The sequence below is a fragment of the Tenrec ecaudatus genome, chromosome 1, assembly GCF_050624435.1.
Source record: "Tenrec ecaudatus isolate mTenEca1 chromosome 1, mTenEca1.hap1, whole genome shotgun sequence".
NCBI lineage: Eukaryota > Metazoa > Chordata > Mammalia > Afrosoricida > Tenrecidae > Tenrec > Tenrec ecaudatus.
In genome coordinates this window covers 132,458,904-132,480,208 of record NC_134530.1, presented here as the reverse complement: position 1 = coordinate 132,480,208, position 21,305 = coordinate 132,458,904, and the positions used below count along the sequence as shown (strand labels likewise).

The 21,305-nt window shown below is 40.6% G+C and overlaps 1 protein-coding gene across 1 annotated transcript in view; it reads left to right on the top strand.

Annotated features, from left to right (window-relative positions):
- Positions 1 to 21,305, top strand: part of PLPPR5 (phospholipid phosphatase related 5) — a 188,002-nt gene that overhangs the window by 85,081 nt on the left and 81,616 nt on the right. Inside the window, exon 3 of the mRNA XM_075539991.1 lies at positions 17,722 to 17,854. Within this exon, the coding sequence (XP_075396106.1) occupies positions 17,722 to 17,854 (133 nt within the window). The remainder of the gene's footprint in view (positions 1 to 17,721; positions 17,855 to 21,305) is intronic.

Below are 21,305 nucleotides of genomic sequence, written 5' to 3'. Positions count from 1 at the left end.
CTTTTTGTTGTTAGTTTTCAAAGTTTGCCAAGGGCTTGTTTCGAAAGCCTAACACCGAGCATCTCAGAGCAAACATCTGAGAATGATCGCATCAGCCAGTTTTTCACCGCAGCAAAGGGTGTATTACTAATGCTAAGATGTACAACCCACAAAAATCACAAGACAATCTTAAAAGGGATTCATCCTAACTTGATTATATATCCTAAGGTGGGCACTGCATATATTTGAGCTATATTTTCTTCTTTTTCGCTCAACTTTTTCATTCAGAATTGCGTAAATTGATCCAACTGAAATGTGTCTGCTGCTAATCATTGGCTCTCCTCATTGACAATGTGAGAAGGATTACATTGGTCCTTGCAAATTGGTGTGAATGGTCTGCTAGGGGCGGCCTCATCCCCAACACTACCTGTAATATCTTCTTCACCAGAATTCTCCACTTGTGACCTTCTGATTTCTTGGGCTCATTGCCCCTATTAACTTTTCATAGGCATCAATTATTTCAACATTCTTCCATCCAAGCCTCACCATAAACTTGATGTTTGTTCTTGATTCGGTTTTAGTAGAATTCATGTTGTTGTACTGGGGACGGTTTTCAGACTGATGACTTACCCTTCTTATTGCCTCAAAGTAGATCCTATTCAGCTATGTTATGAGAAGTTAGCAGGAGTACATTTTGGTACCAGAAAAAAATTCCATGCAGTTTTCCTCATAATATACAATTTCCATGAACTTTTTGAAGACTCATCATACAGGTTAATATCCTGAGCCCTGGAGACAGAGTTCCCTGGCTTCTCATGCTTGTTTCCCACTCCTCAACCCACCAACAATTAAATTAATGAATGCTTTCCTTCCTTTCATTTATACCTGGATTTTACTCAGACTCTCTATTCCCATAAAGTTGTTCAGAGAATTAAATCCCTTAATAATATGCACCACAATTGCAACAGTCCTTTGTGGCGGTTGTTGCTAGTTGCAGTGCAGTTGGCTCTACTCACAGGGACTTTGTATATAACAGAGCAAAATACTGCCTGGCCTGGCCGTCTTCGTGAACTGTGGTATGGCATTAACCCCTCTCCTGAGGTTTTGTTCTTGTTTCCACTGAAACTTCTCCTTTTGCTAAAACATGATGTCCTTTTCTAGGAATTGGTCTTTTCAAAATATGCAAGGCAAAGTTTCACCGCCCTCATTTCTAGGAAGCATTTTGATCTACTTTTTAAAAGAGGGATTTGTTTTATTCTTCTGGCAGCCTATTGCATAGTTTAAAAACACATTCCAAAATCAATCTTCTTCTGTCTCCTCCCGCCACCCCCTTTGCAGCTTTCTCATGTGTATAAAATCATTGAAAATCCCATCGCTTCGATCAAGCACCCCTTCATCATCACAGTGATAGCTTTGATTATTTAGAAATTTAAAGAACCTCCTCCTCCTCCCGGAGCCCCACTGCCCAGCAGATTTGTTGCAGTGCTTAGGACATTTTAAATGCCTCAGATGTTAGGTTCTACTGTATATTAAAGATGTTTCCCAAATTTTAATCTTAGCACATCTCATTAATGATTTATTTCACAGTTGCATACCACCTCAACTAATTTTTCTTAAGCCAATCTATTTTGTCTTTCTTTAAAACAGGGAAATTAGCAAGTGTTCGCTGTGTAAGAAATAGCTCCCCCACATATCAGTCACTTTACATATTAGAGCTTATTTCTCACTCAGGTAAGAGTCCGATGATGCTGATCTGGCTGCAGCACTTCAGCCCCTCCTGCATTGTGACTTCATCTGCCTTGGGCAGCCACGGTACCCTGGGTGCTTCCAGCCAACCCTTGAGGGGAGGAGAGCATGAAGAAGACATTTGTGATGATTTTTAGAATCTCTTTTTTTTTTACAGTCTAAACCTGACATCCATCACATGTTTTAACATTCCTCTGGAAGTCCAACAAGTACATAAGGAATGGTAGCTTAGGCACGGTTACCACATCCCAAGGTAACTTTCTCGTGTATGTTGGGTATTCGATTGTTGTGAAGCTTTAACATCTGAGAGGGATCTAGCAACAACTAGATCATCAATTTCCAATCATAAGAACTAGTCCCATTCATTTTCCTCCCTCTTACCATTTTTCACAATGATCCCTGGTAACATTGTGGGTTTGCTATTGGTTGCTAATGGCAAAGATCGTGGCAGTTCAAACCAGTTAGCCACAACTCCAGAGAAAGCTGCCTGCTGCCTGCTGCCTCTCCCTTGAAGATGCATACCCTCTGTAGGGCCGCTATACATCAGAGTCCTAAATACCTTGGCTATGTTGTCAGGAGAGACCCCTGCCTGGTGAAGGACATCACGCTTGGTAAAGCCGCAGGGCAGCATTAAAAAGGAAGGCCCTCATGGCGATGGATGGGCATTGTGGCTGCAACAAAGGGTTCAGGCACAGGAACAATTGTGAGGATGGCACAGAAACGGGAAGTGCTTTGTTCCATTGTGCACAGGATTGCTGTGTGTCAGGACTGACGTGATGACACCTCACAGCAGCGTGCCTTGGAAATGACTCGATAGAAGTGCGTTTGGTTAAGCTCGCTACGCTCAGGAATCATGTTCCAAGGAATGCGCGATGTAATTACTTAGCAAAGATGCTGAAGCAAGGATGCCGAGCATGCATAGAGGACACTTTGGTTTCTTTGTATCATTACACAATTTAATGAGATGGTACCCAGCATAGCATATTCTCTTTTGATATGATTTACAATTTTCCTTGACTAATTTGAGAGTGATGAGAATAAATAAGCTCCCATATAATCGTGAACAAAGCACAGTATGATAGGATTCTAAATATAAACCCAGTATCTTCTTACACTGAAAATTTTAATTGTGTCTCATGATTACATTTTTGTGGATTAATTGATTCTTAGATTACCTGGGTAAAATATTAAGTCACACATATTTCAGTTATGTGAGACACATGCCAAGAACCATCCCACTGATTTCATGACCCTTACTGTTACATTATGTCTGCAATAGATTTCTTGTATCAATTTCAAACCATTGATGCTTAGCTATTTTTGAATCACTGCCAGTTACAGGGGAATTTCTATTTGGATTTTTATAAATGGAAGCTTAAAACTACCAGTAATTTGTAATTTGTGGAAAGTCTGCAATGATATTCTCTTCCTAGAAAAACTTCATTTTGTATTTTGTCACCAGAGAATATGAATACCCAAAGGGTCCGCCTGCGGAGTTGAGGGATATGCAAAACTACGTGTTCAAGGAAGAAAAGTTTATGTACTTGTACCTGGCGATCCATGATTTACAACTGCAGTTTTCGTTTGCTATTTCTGAGCAAGATGGTTGTTTTACTCATGACTAAACATGGTAGCATTGAAGAATAGGACTGGATATCAGATCTGCCCTCAAAGACAGGAGACTTGCATAGGTCATGGAAAAAGGGAAATAGATTGTTTCAGTGTGATAGCAAGAAAGAGTTCCAGAGCTTCATAATGTTCAATGAGTGAAATAAAGCATCATGGAATGATCCAACAAGAAGTAGGTCAAAATGTCATTGACCAGGAAGGTAGTCCTTGGAATAAGACCCTTGATTGCACTTTGGGCTGCTAAGCACCAGGTGATCCGTTTGAACCCACTGATGGGAGAAAGATGGGACTTTCGGCTCCTGCAAAGACTCACAGTCTCCCAGATCCCCAGGAACAGTTCTAGTCGGGCTGCTGCTATGAGTTGGGATTGACCTGGTGGCGGTAAGGAAGAAGTTTTTTGGCCAGTAGGATGCAGCGGATTTGGCCCCCAGGGAGGTGGGCTGTGACTCAAGTGACAAAGATAGAGCCCTGTCTGGGAAGTGAAACATCAGCTCCTGGATCCTTGGCAGCTTATAACATTCCATATCTGATTGACAGAGGCTATAAATAGATACGAACATTACATGGGAGTGGGGAACACACAGGGAAGCTTCGCTCAGCAGAGAGAGTGGGGGTGGAAGGAGGTGAGTAAGCCCAGATGGGAGGGGCTGGAGAGGAAGTGCAAGAGGAAGAGGTCAGCTTTCCCAGCTCTGTGCCTTGCCAGCCTACACCCTCCTGGCCAGTAATCAGTGTGTTGTTTTCCTTTCTCTTCTGCTGTCTGGACGAATGGAGAGTGTGGACTCAAGTGGGGGAGAAATTCTCACCGTGAAAGACTGTCCCATAAGTGGGGGGGGGGGGGCTACCCCACCTGAACCACAGGTGTCTTTTTCCTAGTCTGCACCTTTCTTGCTTCCTGTAGCCCCTGGGTGCTGGTGGTTGATCTCAGTTAACACTGTTCATCACCTCAACTCTGCCTGGAAACGACTTTCATCTGTTAGTTCACAGGAGAGAGGAAATTTTATCAAGGGACGCTGTGAAGTGATAAAGCTTTCCGGACCCCAGTCTCTTAGGAGGGAAGCACTGGGATTACACTCTTTACCCAGGGCTGTGGGAAGACATGACAATGGTCGCCAATGGCAGAACCAATTGAAACTGTAACTAGAAAATTTGGATTGTACAAAAGTGTCTTCAGTTTATCAATCTGGCAGTGGATGGTTTTTAAAAGGATAAAGGTTTTAAAATAAACCTAGAGGTGTTGATGCAACAGTGTTTTTTAATATGTCATTATTACCTTTTACAGATTTATAAATGGATAAGGTACAAATAACCAAAACAGGAATACATAAAATATATGATTTAATATGGATTTTAGATCAAATTAACACCATGCTTAATTCATATTAAAGGCATCAATTCCACACCCAGATATAAATGATAGAAAACTCTTTACCATGTATAAAAGGATACTTTAAAGCTATTGATAGATAGTATCACTGCAAACTAATTGTGACATCTTAGAAACAACCTAACCAATTGTCAATGGAAAAAGTACCATTAACATCTGCTATATACTTATGAAAGAGCCAGACTTTGTCAGAGACAGTGTAGCAGATGGCCGTCGAGTGGGAAGGACACGGGGACTGCCTAGATGGGCTCCTCAAAATTGTGAGATGTCATAGTTCTGGGCAGTGTTTCCTTCGCTTGTATGTAGAGTGGCTATGAGTCACAGTCAACTGGAGGGCACCTAACAACAACAACAACAACAGATCCATATCATAGAAGAAAACAGTGTCCAAAATTTTGCTATTTTGTGCTTTTAATTCCCTTCCATTCAAGGCACTTTCTAATTCCGTGCGTAAGTTCTTCTTAAACCCATGAGTTAGTTGGAAATTCAATGTTTAGTTTCAAAATTTGGGGGAATTTTCAGGAGATCTATTATGGATTTCTAATGCAGTTTTCTTGTGGTCAGATCACAGAGTTTGTATGACTTTAATCCTTTTACATATGTTGAGATTTGGTTTATGATCTAGAACACTGGTTCTCAACCTGTGGGTCGCGACCCCTTTGGGGGGCCCAACAGCCCGTTCACAGGGGTCACTCAAGACCTTATTTCCGATGGTCTTAGGAACTGAGCCCACATACGGGGGCCACCACAACAGAGGAATTGTTGTAAAGGGTCGTGCCACTAGGAAAGCTCAGAACCACTAATCAAGCATATGGTCTTTCCTGATTAATATTGTTGTTTTGGCCTAAAATATCCTTGCATATCATCTATGTTCTGTTTGTGGTTGTACCAATTATTGAGGGGTAATAAAATTTCTGATTATAAGTTTGGATTTGTCTGTTTCTTCTTACAGCTGTATCAGGTTTTCCTTCATATAATATGAAACTAATTCAGTGCATAGCATTTAGGATTGTTGTGTTGTCTTGATCAATTGGGCCCTTTTTGACTATGAAATTGTGTTCTCTTTTCTATATTTATTTATTTTATTTTAATGAAAATTTTAACAGTTTATTGGCATATAATTACCATATATAATGCAATGGTTTCAATATATTAAAAATAGCTGTAATGGTCATAACTACAGTCCATTTTAGACCATTTTCTTTATTTTAGACCATTAACTCATTAATATTAGCTTTCCATTACACAGCCTCTCCTCCATAACCCTAAGAGACAATTAATTGAGTTACTGTCTAGTGACTGACTTATCGCAGGGGTTCTCAAGAGGACTGAAGTGCACCAGGGAGTGTTTCTGGAAGGATAGAAAAGAACCAAAAATATAATACGGTGCACATCTCATTTAAGTCTGCAATGCACTGAAGATAGCCTCTTCCTGCAATGTACACTCAACCTACTTTAGATTTCTGTTCTGTGACGCTGATTTCCTGGAGGGAAGGCTTCCAAATCCTCTCACTTATCTTTTACCTTCCTTTCTTCAAGAGTAGTCAGGGTTACATCCTACCTTTTGCCATTGTGTTAAGTTGTGCTCTAGAACGCACGACTATCAAATGGATTATACACGAAGAGGCTTTGAAATGTTCATGGAGACACGGAAGTAAAAGATAATGTAATATTTCTGTGGATTTTTGAAGCCTCCTTTATAGCAGAGCTTTATCGGGGAGGGTGCCTTTACAGGATACCCGTGTGTGTGTAGCAGATGGCAAAGAAGGCAGGGGAAGGTTAACACCATGATGAAGGTTGGACCACTGTGAAGAGAAGAGGGGTGAGGAGGAGGAGAGTTTGGTAGGAAGCACTTCAGCTTGAATTGCGATTCTGAGAAAAATTGGGCCAAGTTGACGGGGAACCTGTAAGTACTATTTCCCCCTTGGAGATATCTTAAGTCTCAGAGAAATGGCTTCCCTGAGCACCAGCCGTACTTTCTTAGTGTCCACGCGGAGCCTGCAGGAGTCACAGTCTCACACAGGCGCAGCGGTGGATCTGGGCCACTGTCCCTAAGCCGCTCCCCCGCAGGTCTGAGTGGCATGCTTCATGGCGATCACAAAGGCCTTCTCTAAACCGAAGGGCCCTTTTCACTAGGTTTCTGTTACTGCTGCTAGTTCCGCTTTCTCTCTTTTAAAAAGTAACATGGTGCTGTGTTTTGCCCAGCAAATTAGATTTCCCCATGACACAGTCTATAGAAATGATTTCATGCCATTAGTTGTAATGTTTACAACCTGTCAGCATGCTTGTTTACTTGTGCTTGTTCTGTTGTCATTGATCTCGCTTTCCTTCTACTCCCAGCCTTCTCATGGTTGCTGCTGAGTCAATATTGGCCTTTAGGCTCATGTGGTTGATCACCTAAGGGAGCGAGTGCATTACTCACGGGTGCTAAGTTCATTTTGTTAAACATTTTTTTAGGGGCTCATACAACTCTCATCACAATCCATACATATATCAATTGTGTAAAGCACATCTGTACATTCTTTGCCCTCATCATTTTCAAGGCATTTGCTCTCCACTTAAGCCCTTTGCATCAGGTCCTCTTTTTTTTCCCCGCCTCCTTCCCTGTTCCTCCCTCCCTCATGAGCCCTTGATAATTTATAGATTGTTATTTTGTCATATCTTGCCCTATCCGGAGTCTCCCTTCATCCCCTTTTCTGTTGTCATTTCCCAGGGAGGAGGTCACATGTAGATCCTTGTCATCGGTTCCCCCTTTCGAACCCACTCACCCTCTACCCTCCCAGTATCGCCCCTCTGTTATGTAACCTATGGAGTAGCTGCAGTTCTAAGTTCAAAGGGTAGTAATGCAGGAGACGCCGCTAGATTCCATCTGCCCAGTGCGTCTGGCCTGCTTTAGAAGTTGAGCCGTCGTCCACATTTTCTCATATTTTATCTGGGACCTTCTTTTGTGTTCCTCGTCAGAACAGTTGGGTAGCCAGCCATGTCTAGTTCTTCTAGTCTTTGTTTAGCTGTGGTGCATGTGACTTACTAGCCCCATGGAATAGTTTCTTTTTTTATTTTACTGGGGGCTCTTACCGTTCTTATCACAATCCATACATATATCCATTGTGTCAAACACTTCTGTACATATGTTGTCATCATCGTTTTTCAAAACAGGTTCTTTCTACTTGGTCCCCTGGCATCAGCTCTTAGTTTCCCCCCTCTCTCATGTCCCCTTGATAATTTATAAATTATTCCATTTTTTTATGTCTTACACTCACCACTGTCTCATTGCACCCACTTTTCTGCTGTCAGTCCCCCTGGGAAGGGAGCCATATGTCAATCATTGTGATTGAAAGGTTCCTCTTTACCCTCCCTTCTACCCTCGCCCTCCTAGTATTGCTGCTCCCTTTATAGGTCCTGAGGGCTTTATCTGTGTGCGAGCTCTTCTCTGTACCAGTGTACATGTGCTGGTCTAGCCAGATTCCTAAGATAGAATTGGGGCCATGGTAGTGGTGGGGGTGGGGGTGAGAAAGAAAGCATTTAAGAACTAGAGGAAGGTGGTGTGTTTCATTGATGCTATACTGCACCCTGGCAGGCTCTTCTCTTCCTTGTGGCCCTTCTGAGAAGGGGCGTCCAATTGACTACTGATGGGCTTTGTGTCTCCACTGTGCACCCTCTCCCTCATTCCCATTGATGTGATTTTCGTTTGTCTGTTTTGTTTTGGGTATTTGATGCCTGATACCTGACCCCATTGACACCTCATGATCACACAGGCTGGTGTGCTTCTTCCATGTGGGCTTTGTTGCTTCTCAGCTAGATGGCCGCTTGTTTACCTTCAAGCCTTTGAGACCCCAGATGCTATATCTTTTGATAACCAGGCACCATCAGCTTTCTTCACCACATTTACTTATGCACTCATTTTGCCTTCAGCAATCATGTCAGGGAAGGTGAACATCATCGAGTACCATGTTAGGAGAACAAATTGTTCTTGTGTTGAGGAAGTATTGAGTGGAGACCCAATATCCATCTGCTGCCATAATCCATGATTAGAGATCAACAGTTGTATAATTAGAGACCAACAGTTGGATCACAGATGGATGCTTGCAAAAATTTAAGTCCACAGAAACTGGTCACTAAACCGAGATGTAGAACATGATCTCTGTGAACTAGTCAATTAGCTAAGCGGTCCTCTGAGACTATGGTCCCTAGCATTCTAACCAAGTAAAGAAATCAGCGAGTTTTTTTTTTGCCTGCCTAGGAAGCCTCTGTAACCGTGCCCCCTGCGGTTTGTTACCTATGTGGATAGGTATATGTGCTGCACCTAAAATCATGTATATACACATTCTGAAGATAGCACTACACATACACCTGCATTTACTCACATGTGTCTTCATCTGTAGACAGGAGGGTGCTTCAAAAAGCTTGTCGAAAATTTCTTTTATATTGTAGTTCCCTTTGCTCATGAACTTTCAAAGTTCTCAGGTATATTTATCCATATCTACCTACCTAACCACGTATGTATTTTTGGCTATTTTTTTCTAAAATTTTATGTATTATAGCATGTACAGTAATTGTCCCCTTGTCTACTTAGTGTACTTCTCGGTGCTTTTATTTGCATTGCTTAACTTGTGCTTACTTCATCCATATTTGGAATTGCCTAGTCCTTGGTACGTAGTGATTGTGCATTGGGCTGTGATAAGAAAGGTCAGCAGATCAAAACCACCAGAACCTTCTCTGGAGAAGAACAGAGCTGTCTATTCCTGTAAACAGTGACAGTCTCAGAAACTCACTGGGGCAGTCCTACTCTGTCCTAGAAAGTCACTATGAGTCAGTATTGACGCGATGGCAGTGAGTTTGTTTTCAATATGTATCCTTTCTTTGACTCACTATAATGTCCTCCATCATATACGATTCATCCATCTTATAAGGGGTTTTATGAATTCCTCATTCTATTTCTGGTTACATAGAGTGCCATCATATTCATGTATCACAATTATCCAATTACCACTTGATGGACATTTAGGTTGCTTCCATATTTCTTCTCTTGTAAATGTTGCAAGGACCATCAGTGTCCATTTGTCTGATTTACCTAGGCTATATACCTAGGAATGGAGGAGCCATATTATTTTTCATAGTGGTTGCACCATTTTAAATTCCCACAGTTCCAGCTCCCCACAACCTCACTGGCATTAGCTGTTTTCTACTTTTTTTGTGCTTTTGTTGCCAGTGTTTTTCCAGGGTGAGATTACCATCTCATTGTCATTGTTATTTGTATCTCTCTAATGTCTAATGATTGTTACATTCCTTTTGTATATTTGTTGACCATTCAAGACTTTTTTGTTGTTGTTAATTGCTGTGCAAAACAGCTAAAGAAAACTTGGCGAGCAATTGTCTTAGTTTCCTAATGTTGCCATAACAAAAATACCACAGAGCAATATTCTCGCTGTGTTGAGGGTTTGGGGTTTTGAATTTAGGGCTGTGCTGCCTGATGTAGGAGGTGGTCATTTGTGGTCCCTTGAGCTCCTTTCAGCTCTCATCATTTGTGTATGTTTACCCGCCTTGGAGAGGGGTCCTCATGGGCTGTGTTCTTCCTATGCAGGTGGTGTCTCTTCGTTTCTTTTCTTGACCCTTTTTCTAAACATCATTCAAAAGAGATTGGTTTAGGTAGAACTATAGTGGGACCTCATTAACATAAAAAGAACAGCCCGATTTTCACGTGGAGTCACTCACAGGCACAAGGAATAGGCTTTCAATATATATTTTGAGAGGTCCACAAATCAGTTCAAAAAACCATGTACCATCATTATTTTCATCTATGTCTGCTCAACTAGTAAAATATTAGTGTCATTATTAACCCGAAAGATATTTAAATATGAGGAAATTTCTAAAAGTTTGTGGAGAAATGACATTATCTTTGTTTCTATTTTCCACAAAATTTTAAGCCCTTCATTTAAATTATACTAAGATTTGCTTTATTTTTCTTATTAGAGCTTAGCCAAAGACAGTAAATGGTGAGAAGACTCCCAAAATTAGAGCAGAAGGCAAGTTAAGAAATATGGTTGACATAGTGAATGAGGGGGGCAGTGCAGAGTGGAGACCCAAAGCCCATTTGTTGGCCACTGGAGATCCCCTGCAGAGTGGTCTAGGGGAGGAGATGAGCCAGTCAAAGTACGGTGTAGCAATGATGAAAAATAAAACTTTCTTCTAGTTCCTAAATGCTTCTTCCCGTCCCCTACTATCATGATCCCAATTCTACCTTGCAAGACTGGCTAGACCAGAGGATGTACACTGGTACAGATAGGAAATGGAAACACGGGAATCCAGGGTGGATGATACCTTCAGGACCAGGGGTGTGAGGGGCGATACTGGGAGGGTGGAGGGAGAGTGGATTGGAAAGAAGGAACCGATTACAATGATCTACATGTGACTTCCACCCTGGGAGATGGACAACAGAAAAGTGGGTGAAGGGAGACATTGGACAGGGCAAGATATGACAAAATAATAGTATATAAATTATTAAGGCCTCATGAGGGAAAGGGGAGGGGGAGGGAGGGGAAAGATGAGGACCTGTGCTTTAGTGGAGAGCAAATGTTTTGAGAATGATGAGGGCAATGAATGTAGAGATGTGCTTTACACAATTGATGTATGTATGGATTGTGATAAGAGTCGTATGAGCCCCTAATAAAATGATTTAAAACAAAACAAAAGAAAGAAATATGGTTTCAATGAGGATTTATATAGATAGATGTCCATAGTCCATAGGTGTAATTAGGTGGGGGGATATGGTGGAAATTGCAAGTGTAGGCTAGCAATTAGTTTGGGGCAGGTCCAGCCAAAGTCACAGTTGGGAGTTTGAGGTAGACATAACCGATGTTTCATCCGCAAGAACGATCCCCTTCACCCAGAGAAGTAATTTTCATACACTGCCTTTTTAACCCTGGTTATTTGGATCAGGGAGACAGCAATTTCGAGATGAACCACTTGGAAATTTGGACTTGGGCATTAGCAAGTCTAGTTGAACAAGCCTTTGAATCTTATCTACTCAGAGCTAATGTTTACTCAAAACGCACGGTTATTATACATAACTAGAGTAACCATGTGTACTAGGAAGCAGGGAGAAGTGATTTCCAGAGAACTAAAAATGAGCCAGGAGCCAAGATACGAGAGTGTGACTGGAGAGGAAGACAAAGTAATGATGAGTGAGTCATTACCTAGATTGCGAAGGACTCTCGTTCCCTTGGCCTAGTTCTTACTCCCTGATCTCAGGTACTTCGATGGCACAGTACCCAGAATAAATGCCCGATGCTAATTAATCCAATTCAAGTGGGGTTCTCTTAGTGGCAGCTGTAGGATATTGACAAAAATAGTGTTTCCACAGATAAGCTTGCTTAGGAGGCAAATAGGAAATTTAGAAACAAGTATACTGAGATACAGGCAAGCAGGAAGTCAGCATTAAATAAATTATAGTCCAATTCCCGGGGAGAGTGGCCTAAGGTGCCTTTTAATCTGGCAGAGGCCTGGAAATTCTAACAGGTGATTGAGTCGAGTCTACATTTGATTCCTCCATGTAGGATCAGGTTATAGGAATGAGGTTGTCAGGTAAAACTGTTATCACCAGAGTGAGGCAGAATGAGTTGTTTATTGGAAATCAGGCATTGGACAGAGTCTGGTTAAAACTGATCTATTCAAATCACAATCTTTAAATTCCCATTGAAGATGAGATAGATTCATTTTTGCATTTACTCAAAATCGCTGACTATTTACTATATTTTAGAGAGCTTAGTGTGTGAACAGCCTGAGTCAGGAATTAAGGCATTATGGGTTGGCACATGCGTAAAGGTACAGAGCCAGTTGAATTTAGCTTGGAGAAGGGACATTTGAGAGCAGGAACAGACGAGGAATGAGTGAATTCCTCATGTGTAATAGATGGTGTTGTCATTGTCGGGTGCCACCAAGTCAGTTCCAACTCCCAGTGGCCCTGTGGACACTTGCAAGTACGGCACCAGCCTCACAGTCACTCTGTCATCGATTTCTCTATTGCAGTCATATGTCCGTTTCTCTCATGAAGGGTCTTCCTTCTTTGGTCTCATTGACTCTACATAACCAAGTATGATGTCATTCTCCAGGGACCGGTCCCTCCCGATAAGTTATCAGAGTGCAGGAGAGGAAGTCTGAACACCTTTGCTTCTAAGAAACAATTCAACTGTCCATTTTCCAAAACATTTGTTTTCCTTGGTAATTCCATGGTTTAGTCAATATTGTTTTCAAACTCTATACTTCAACAGCATCCAGTGTTTGCTGCTCTTCCTGATCTGGCCCCCATTACTATCCCTTCTTCTTCTTTTGTTGGCCTTCTTCATGTGCACATGAAGTGATTTAAAACACCAGAGATTGGAGCCAAGCCCATCTTAGATCTCTACAGCACATCTTGATTCTTTCAGAGATCTTTTGTGGAAGATTTTTCCCGGGGCAACAAATCATTTGATTTCTTGCTTGCTGCTTCCATGAGCATGGATCGTGGCACTGAATAAAATGAAATCCCTGATAACCTTTTCTCTTTTATCTTGGTGTGACGAAGGGGTACAGTTGTGAAGATTTTAGCTTTCTTCACTTTGAGGTGTAATCCTTACTGAAGGCTATAGTCTTAAGCTTTGTCAAAGGTGTTTCAAGCTCTCTTCCCTTCACTTCAAGCCAGGTTGTGTCGCCTGTATATGGCAGGAAGTTAATGCACCTTCCTGCAATCCTGATGTGGTCTTCTTCCAATAGCCCGCTTCCCAGAGGGTTTGCTTAGCGTACAGATCGGATCGTATGGTGAAAGGAAACAGCCCTGGGCACACCTTGATTTTAAACCACGTGGAATCCCCTGTTCTGTGTGTAAGACTGCCTCTTGCACAGGCTCCACCTAAGTACAAATAAGTGTTCCAGAATTGCTGTTCTTCAAAATGTCATCCAGAGCTTGTTATGATCAACGGCAGAATAACTGCATCATCAATAAATTGCAAGTTAACATCGCTCTAGCGTTCTCTGCTTTTAGCCAAGATCCATTAGATGTCATCATTGCTGTCCCTTATGCTTCATCCTCTCCTGGATCCGGAGTGACTATCCGAACGCTCCCTGTTTGGGTACTGCAGCAACTGGTTTTGAATTGTCTTCAGCAACATTTTACTTTCATATGGCAATAATGATATTGTTCAATAATTTCTATGCAATGTTGGGTCCTCATCCTTGGAATGGGCATAATTATGCATTTTTCCAGTTGATCGGCCAGGCGCTTGTCTTCCAGTGTTCAAGTTTCTTGCTATAGATAAGGAAGAGGCGCACCAGTTCATTGAAACATTTCAATTGGTAGTCTCCGAGTTCCTGGAGCTTTCTTTGTTGCCAATACCTTCAGCACAGCTTAGACTTTTTCCTTCTGTGCGATTATTTCTCGGTCCCTTTCTACATCTTGAAATGGTTATACGGTGGCCAATTCTTGTTAGTGTAGAGAGTGTGTGTCTTTCTTCTTCTTCTTTGGAGGCTTCCTACACGCGCACTCTTTTGTTGGTAGAATCCTTTAAAATTGCAACCGGAGATTTCTTTTTTTCCCTTTATTTAGTTTAGTTCTGTTTGTTCAGCTTGCAAAACGCTGAGCATGTTTTCTCTTTAGGTATTCTTACTCTAGGTCTTTGCACATTTCTTTATAATACTTTACTTTCTCTTCTCAATTGCCTTTATCTATTCAGCTCTTTAACTTCATTAATAAGTACATTATTTCTTCCGTTTGCTTTAGCTACTCTGCATTCAAACATGTTTTAGAGTCTCTCACCCATTTTAGTCATTTTTTAAATTTTTATCTTTTTAATGCCCTTTTAATTTCTTCATGTCTGATGTTCTTGATGCCCTTATACAAGTCTTCTGGGCTTTGGTCGTTAGTGTTCAGTGCATCAAATCTATTCCTGAGTAGGTTTCTAAGTTCAATTGAGATCTAGTCAAGGGCATATTTTTTCTCCCATAGGCTTGTTTTCATTTTCTTCCGCTTCTATTTGAACTTTCATATGAGCAACTGTTCTATCGTTCTCTACTTGCTTTGTTTTAGTTGATGATGTTGAGTTTCTCCATTATGTTTTTCCTCAAATATATTCAGTTTGATTCCAGCATATACTAAGGCCCAGGTATGTAAGTGCCAATTAGGGTGTTGAAAAAGTTATTTGCAATGTAGAAGTCGTTGGTCTTGCAAAATCTCTTGTGTGATCTGTGGCATTTCCATTACCCAGACCATATTTTCCAACTACCAATCTTTTTGCTTATTTCTGACTTTCACATTCCAATCACCGATAATTATTCTTGCATCCTGATTACATATTTGATCAATTGCAAACAGAAGTTCATAGAATTATTCAATTTCTTTATCATTGGCTTGTTATTGGTATGTAAATTTTAACAGGTCTTTCCTGTTGGCATATTGATTTTATCATATCATAGCATTATACTTCAAGATAGATAATTAAATGCTTTTTAAATTATCAAGGCAACACCATTTCTCTTCAATTGTCATTCCCACCATAACAGATCATATAATTGTCTGATTCAAAATGGCCACTATCAATCCATTTCCGTTCACTAATGTCTATGAAACAGAACTTTATGAGTTCCTTGTTTCTGAGGACTTTCCGTTTTCTTAGGTATGTATTTTATGCATCCACGTTCATTTCATTAATGGATGTCTTTTGCTGTTGCTTCTCCTTTTGAGTCACGCCACGTTAGCAAATGAAGGTCCCCAAAGCTTTGCCTCCTCTAGGTTATTAAGGTCGAACCCCCTGCAGGATGCTTCTCTGTCCAGTCGTATTTTGAGTGTGGCCAAATGGAGCTGCTCATCTTACGGCACTATTCCAGACAATGTTCTGAGGCTCTTCTTAAGTCTTCGATGGCGAGTTGAAAAGAAGTTGTCCACTGGTTCCTTTTTCCTAGTTTGAAATTTCTGTTGAAACCTGTCCTTCATGAATGACCCCACTGTTGCATGAAGTACTGGTGACATAGTTCCTAAACAATCACTGAGCGATACAAGTCACCACATTATAACAAACTGACCAGCTAGCGGTGGGTGGATAATGGAATGTTAGGATTTGGACTATACTAAGGTGTGAATCTTGGGAAATGTTGACACAAAGACAATGCACTGCAGGAGTAATTTCTTCTGAGGGCCATGGGAGAGTAGTTAGGACACAAAAGAGTTTTGCAGGAAGGGAGACATGAAGGTGCTAAATGTACTTCTTGCCATTTTAAAAAATCACTTTATTGTGGTCTCATACAACTCTTATCACAATCCATACATCCATCCATTGTGTCAAGCACATTTGTACATTTGTTGCCATCATCATTCTCAAAACATTTTATTTCTACTTAAGCCCTTGGTATCAGCTCCTCATTTCCCCCTTCCTCCCCACCCGCACCCCCTCACCATTTTTAGTTTCTTTAAGGACCATGGCAACAGCTGATTTACCAATAAAGAATACCTTTGTGCCTCGTGAGTCTGAATGAACTGATGCTTTATAAACTAGCTCGGATTTACTAAACTGAAGTTATACTATTAGGAGGATTTGGAAGGCTGAATGCCATAACCATCTCTAGCCCAAACCAGTCTCAACAGATGGCAGGACCGGACTCCTTTAGTGCAGTTTGGTTCACCATCGCCTTATTCGACTTTGGTTCTTTGCCTGCTTGGAAGATGTGCAGTAGAGATGGAGGAGCAGGAGGTAGCAAAACCAGCTGAAGATTTTAAAGAAATGCCTCACAGTCTGTTGCTCATGTTAGGGTAAAAGTAGGTCACACGCCCACTTTTCTTTGAACTCCCTCTCAACCTTCCACCGGCTACTTTGAAGGTATTGTAATTGTAGATATTACCTTTCGTGGAGATCCCCAAAAGTTTTCCTGGGAAAGTCAGGGACTCCCTGTATATTATGCTAATGGGATTTGGCATATTTAAATCTAAACTACAACTGTTAGGTGAGGTACTATTGGCTCCAGTTGGGTTTTTTTCCCCCCTCTTAATTTTGTTTCTACAGCTGTTGTTCAGGGTAGTAAATGGAGTCGAAAGATCTATGGTTGATTTGTAAATGGCTTTTTGGCTTTTGACTGGCCCGATATGAGACATTATTTATCTTGGTGTACTCCAATTTTCTCTTCTGCAAAATGGGATAATAGCTTGCTGGGTAGTCTTGAGAACAATATGAAAACTATTTCATTTGATACTTGTTCATAATGAGATATTTTGATTGCTACATAAACCTGGTCCTTTAATAGGATGGTAAGGTAAAGGATCTGGACCAGTGTCCACTCCTTCTTCTTTCCTCTGTGACCTTGACCATGCAATGGGTTCCCCGCTTTGGGATCTTCACTTGCAAGTTTAGCAATAATCTGTTCAATGTATTTTATGAAGGTAAAATGACATCCATATTAAAATATAAATTGTAGTCATGATTGGAATTCTCAATAATGTTTTAAAACAGAAAACTGAGATATTGGCAAAAGATAATCTCCAGGCCAAACACCTGTGAACTGAGTTTTTTCTTATTATGAAAGTATTTATTTTAGTATAAATTAGTATCTTTATGCTGATCCTACAAAAATATTTGCACACAGAACCATTTTCATTTCTATGGCAAAGTGAAATTGAAGCAAGACACAATCATTTCAGAAATAAAGCATGGAATTCAATTACATCTCCAAAATAAAGCAGAGCTCTTTTTTGTACATTTCGTTATTCAGTGTAAATTTCCAGAAGACAAACAAGTTATGGTCTATTTTATTCATAATGTATCAATAGGACTTTGAATTGACCGAAATATCGATGATCTGTATAGAACAAGGTTTTCATGAAGAGGCCTGGTTAAGAAAATATTACCTGGTTTACCTTGAGAGCATTTCAATTCCAAGGAGCTGTTTCCTTGCATTTAAAAAATAAAAATAGCCTACATTTATCTGGGCTAAATGCTAACATTCTTTCATCTTTGTTTTCTTGCAAGATAATAGTTGGAGAAACTGCTGTGTTTTGCCTACAACTCGCCACCAGAGATTTTGAAAATCAAGAAAAAACGATTTTAACTGGAGACTGCTGCTATATAAACCCACTGGTGCGGCGCACAGTCCGATTTCTTGGTATGGCTCATTAAACTGTTTTTATTGTTGGTGAAAAAAAATGTTTGCATACAAGCTAACCTTTGCAATGTTCAACATTTTAAGTACCCATAATTTGATTCCTTTAAAAATATTTCAGTTTGGTTTGGAAATAAGCATTATATTCTGCTTTTTTTTTTATATTGTAAGGGCCTGCTAGGGATATCATTTCTCCTTCTTCTTCTTCTTCTTCTTCTTCTTCTTCTTCTTCTTCTTCTTCTTCTTCTTCTTCTTCTTCGTCTTCGTCTTCTTCTTCTTCGTCTTATTGTCTTCTCCCTCTTCTTCTTTTTTAAGGGGAAAGAAGGACACCACACCGGATATTTAAGAATCTATTTAAAACTAGAAATTGGATAATTAAAATAAATTACTTATTGTGTTTACGAAATATCAGAAGCAATCAATGTTTTGGGGAAAAGTGGTTATTCCAGGGAGGATGTTGAATATCATGAAGGCTTGGGAAGTAGAAGAAACACTGTATTTGCTTATAACCTGTGTGTGCAGAAGGAGCCCTGGTGGCACTTTGGGGACACGTTGGGATGCTACCCAGAGGGTGAGCAGTTTGAAATCACCAGCTGGAGAAAGATGATGCTCTCCACTCCATTTCTGAAATGCACAGGGGGCGATTTTACCCTACTCTGTGTTGTCACTATCAGTCGGAATCAACTCAGTAGCAATTACTTTGAGGTAGTGCTTAATGTACTGCTTCTGAAGTACTTCTTATGTATAAAAATATGTATTGCTGATTTTATTAGAGGACAAGAATCATTGACTACACTCTAATTTTCAAATTTATATTTAGCATGAGTGATGCTGATTTTTTGGAAATAATTTCAATTCAATAGAAACTTGACTGAGACAATTTTTTTCTTATTTGACACAATAAATAAATTCACTTATGTTCATTATTTAGCATATGTAAATAAGTATATGGTTCACTATAGATAACATCTGAGAGAAATCCTCATTGGTATCTAATGAACCTTAAAAATGATGTGATCCTCACGAGTGGATGTATGCTCTACCAAGTTTATAGCAGCACTGTACATAATAGCAAGAAACTGGAAGCAGTTAAAATGCTCAGTAGTGGAAGAATGCACAAAGATACTATGGTGCATACACACGATGGAATACTATGCAGCCCTAAAGAACGATGATGAAACATGGCATGGCATGGCATGGCATGGCATGGCACACCTGGAAACCATTGTGCTGAGTGGCTAGTCAATCACAATGAACAAATATTGTAAGGAAAAATACCATTAAGCAAATCTTAGAGACTAATTACCAAACAAACGGGTAGAATATCTACCTACTGGCAATGAACCATACATCATTCCCCCACCCCCCTTATGTATATTTCCTAAGAACCACCTCCAAAGAGAAGATCTCACATGGCTGGGGTCACCCCTTCAAGAAGAGGGAAAAGGGGGAAGGCCATCAACTGGGTGCTATAAAATACTGAGACATGGCTACAACAAATCAACTGGTGCTCCGTAGGAAGGACAGGAGAGCCTTCCTGGAAAATCACGTTAAGACCAAGAGAGGGAAGTGTCTGCATTTTAGAGGTGCCACTTTTTTTTTTTTTGGTGGTGGTGGTGGATATGGTACGTAAATGGGGAATAGCACCCTCACCCTGAGAAGGGATGCTATAAAATAATTATAAGGAACTTTTAAGTTCCTTATAATTATTTTATAGCATCCCAGTTGATGGCCTTCCCCCTTTCCCCTCTTCTTGAAGGGGTGACCCCAGCCATGTGAGATCTTCTCTTTGGAGGTGGTTCTTAGGAGAGAGAAACCCAGTTCTCTAACCCTTAGTGAACCACACCATGGACTAAGCACTAAGATGACCTTAGATGCTGGCCTTACAGTGAACCTGGCATCCCCCAGAGCCACACCAGAAGCACTCTATGTGGAAACCTCACAGGACTACCTAGGCCCTACCTCCAAACTCTCTGCACCTTTGAACTTAGGATGGAAACATCCTGAAAGGAGAGGAAGCAAAGGATGCCCACACCAAGACTGGAAATGTCTATGCCATTTGATGGCATTTTGAAATGACCAATGCAATCACTGTATACTCTGGGGTGGAGGGGGATGATGGACAAAGTTGTTCTTGCTTCGTTTGTTTTTAGGAGGGGTTGTTTGTCTTTGGTGATTGTTGTTATTGTTGTTGATTTTTGTTCTTGTTTTTGTCATAATATGACCATGAATGTAAACCACAGTGGTTCATACCCATAGACAAGCTGATGGATTCTGGGCCCCTCTTAATCCAAGAATAGTTAGTTCTCATAACATAACCCTGCTGTGATACTCCCCGTCATGAAGTTGATCACTGACAATACAGTGTTGAAGGTGCCCCAACAAGGGGTGGTGAAGAAAGCAGAGGGTGACTTGCTGTCAACTGGCCTAGTGCCTGGGGTCTAAAATGCCTGTAGTGAAGCCAGCAGCCATCTAAGCGAGGCCTCAACTAAGTCCACAGGGAAGAAGCACACCAGCCTGTGATCCAAAGATGATGATAACAAAATGCAATATGCTGAAGGGGAAAGTATTTGAGGTTCAATTGTGAACAACCAATTTTGAGAAGGCTATGGAGGACAATGGGAGTCCAAAGTCCATCTGCAGAGCATCTAGTCAGATTGAGCCTTGTCAGATCCCCTCTAACCACAGGTGAGGGACGCCAACAGCTTTGCTATCAGTCAGGGATTATTGTAAACTTGATTATGGTGGATTGAACCTGCTATGATAATGTGATACCTGGTCGGTTGACCTCCCTTGTGACCCAATTTGAATTTGCTCTAGGCCCAAATATTTCTCTTTTGTTTCAAGGCAGACATGTCTTCTCTGGTTTTTAAAATATTGTTGGTGGTCTTTTCTTTCTTACACTTTTATTTGTATCTTGACATTATTGTTATCATTATTCTGTTTTTTTTAATTGATTCTGTTAGGTTTCCCAGTTTATGAACCATAGAAAGAGTATATGCAGAGAGATAATAACTACTGGTGGAATGATTAATTGGGGAGGAATTGGGGAACAATGAATGTGTGTGTGTGTGGGGGGGAACATGAGAACTGATTAGGATAATTTATACACAATTCTTTTTAAAAGCAGTTTAACCATGAAAGTGTATGATCTGTGGATATTATAACAAGAAAACTACTAAAAACATTAAAAAAAAAAAAGGAACCATACTTGACACCATTGGATCCCATAGGCAGAGGGAAGAATTTTTGTTCAGGGGTCACTGGTGGTGGAATAATTGGGAAAAAGATATCAACAATGATTGCACAACACAACAAGTCCCATCAGTGGCACTGAATTACACATCTAAGATGTTGTTGAATTGGAGAATGTTGCATATATTGTTGCCATAATTATTTTTTTTAATCATGAGCAATGAGAACAAGGAAGAAGAAAATGTTTGTGGTAATGATT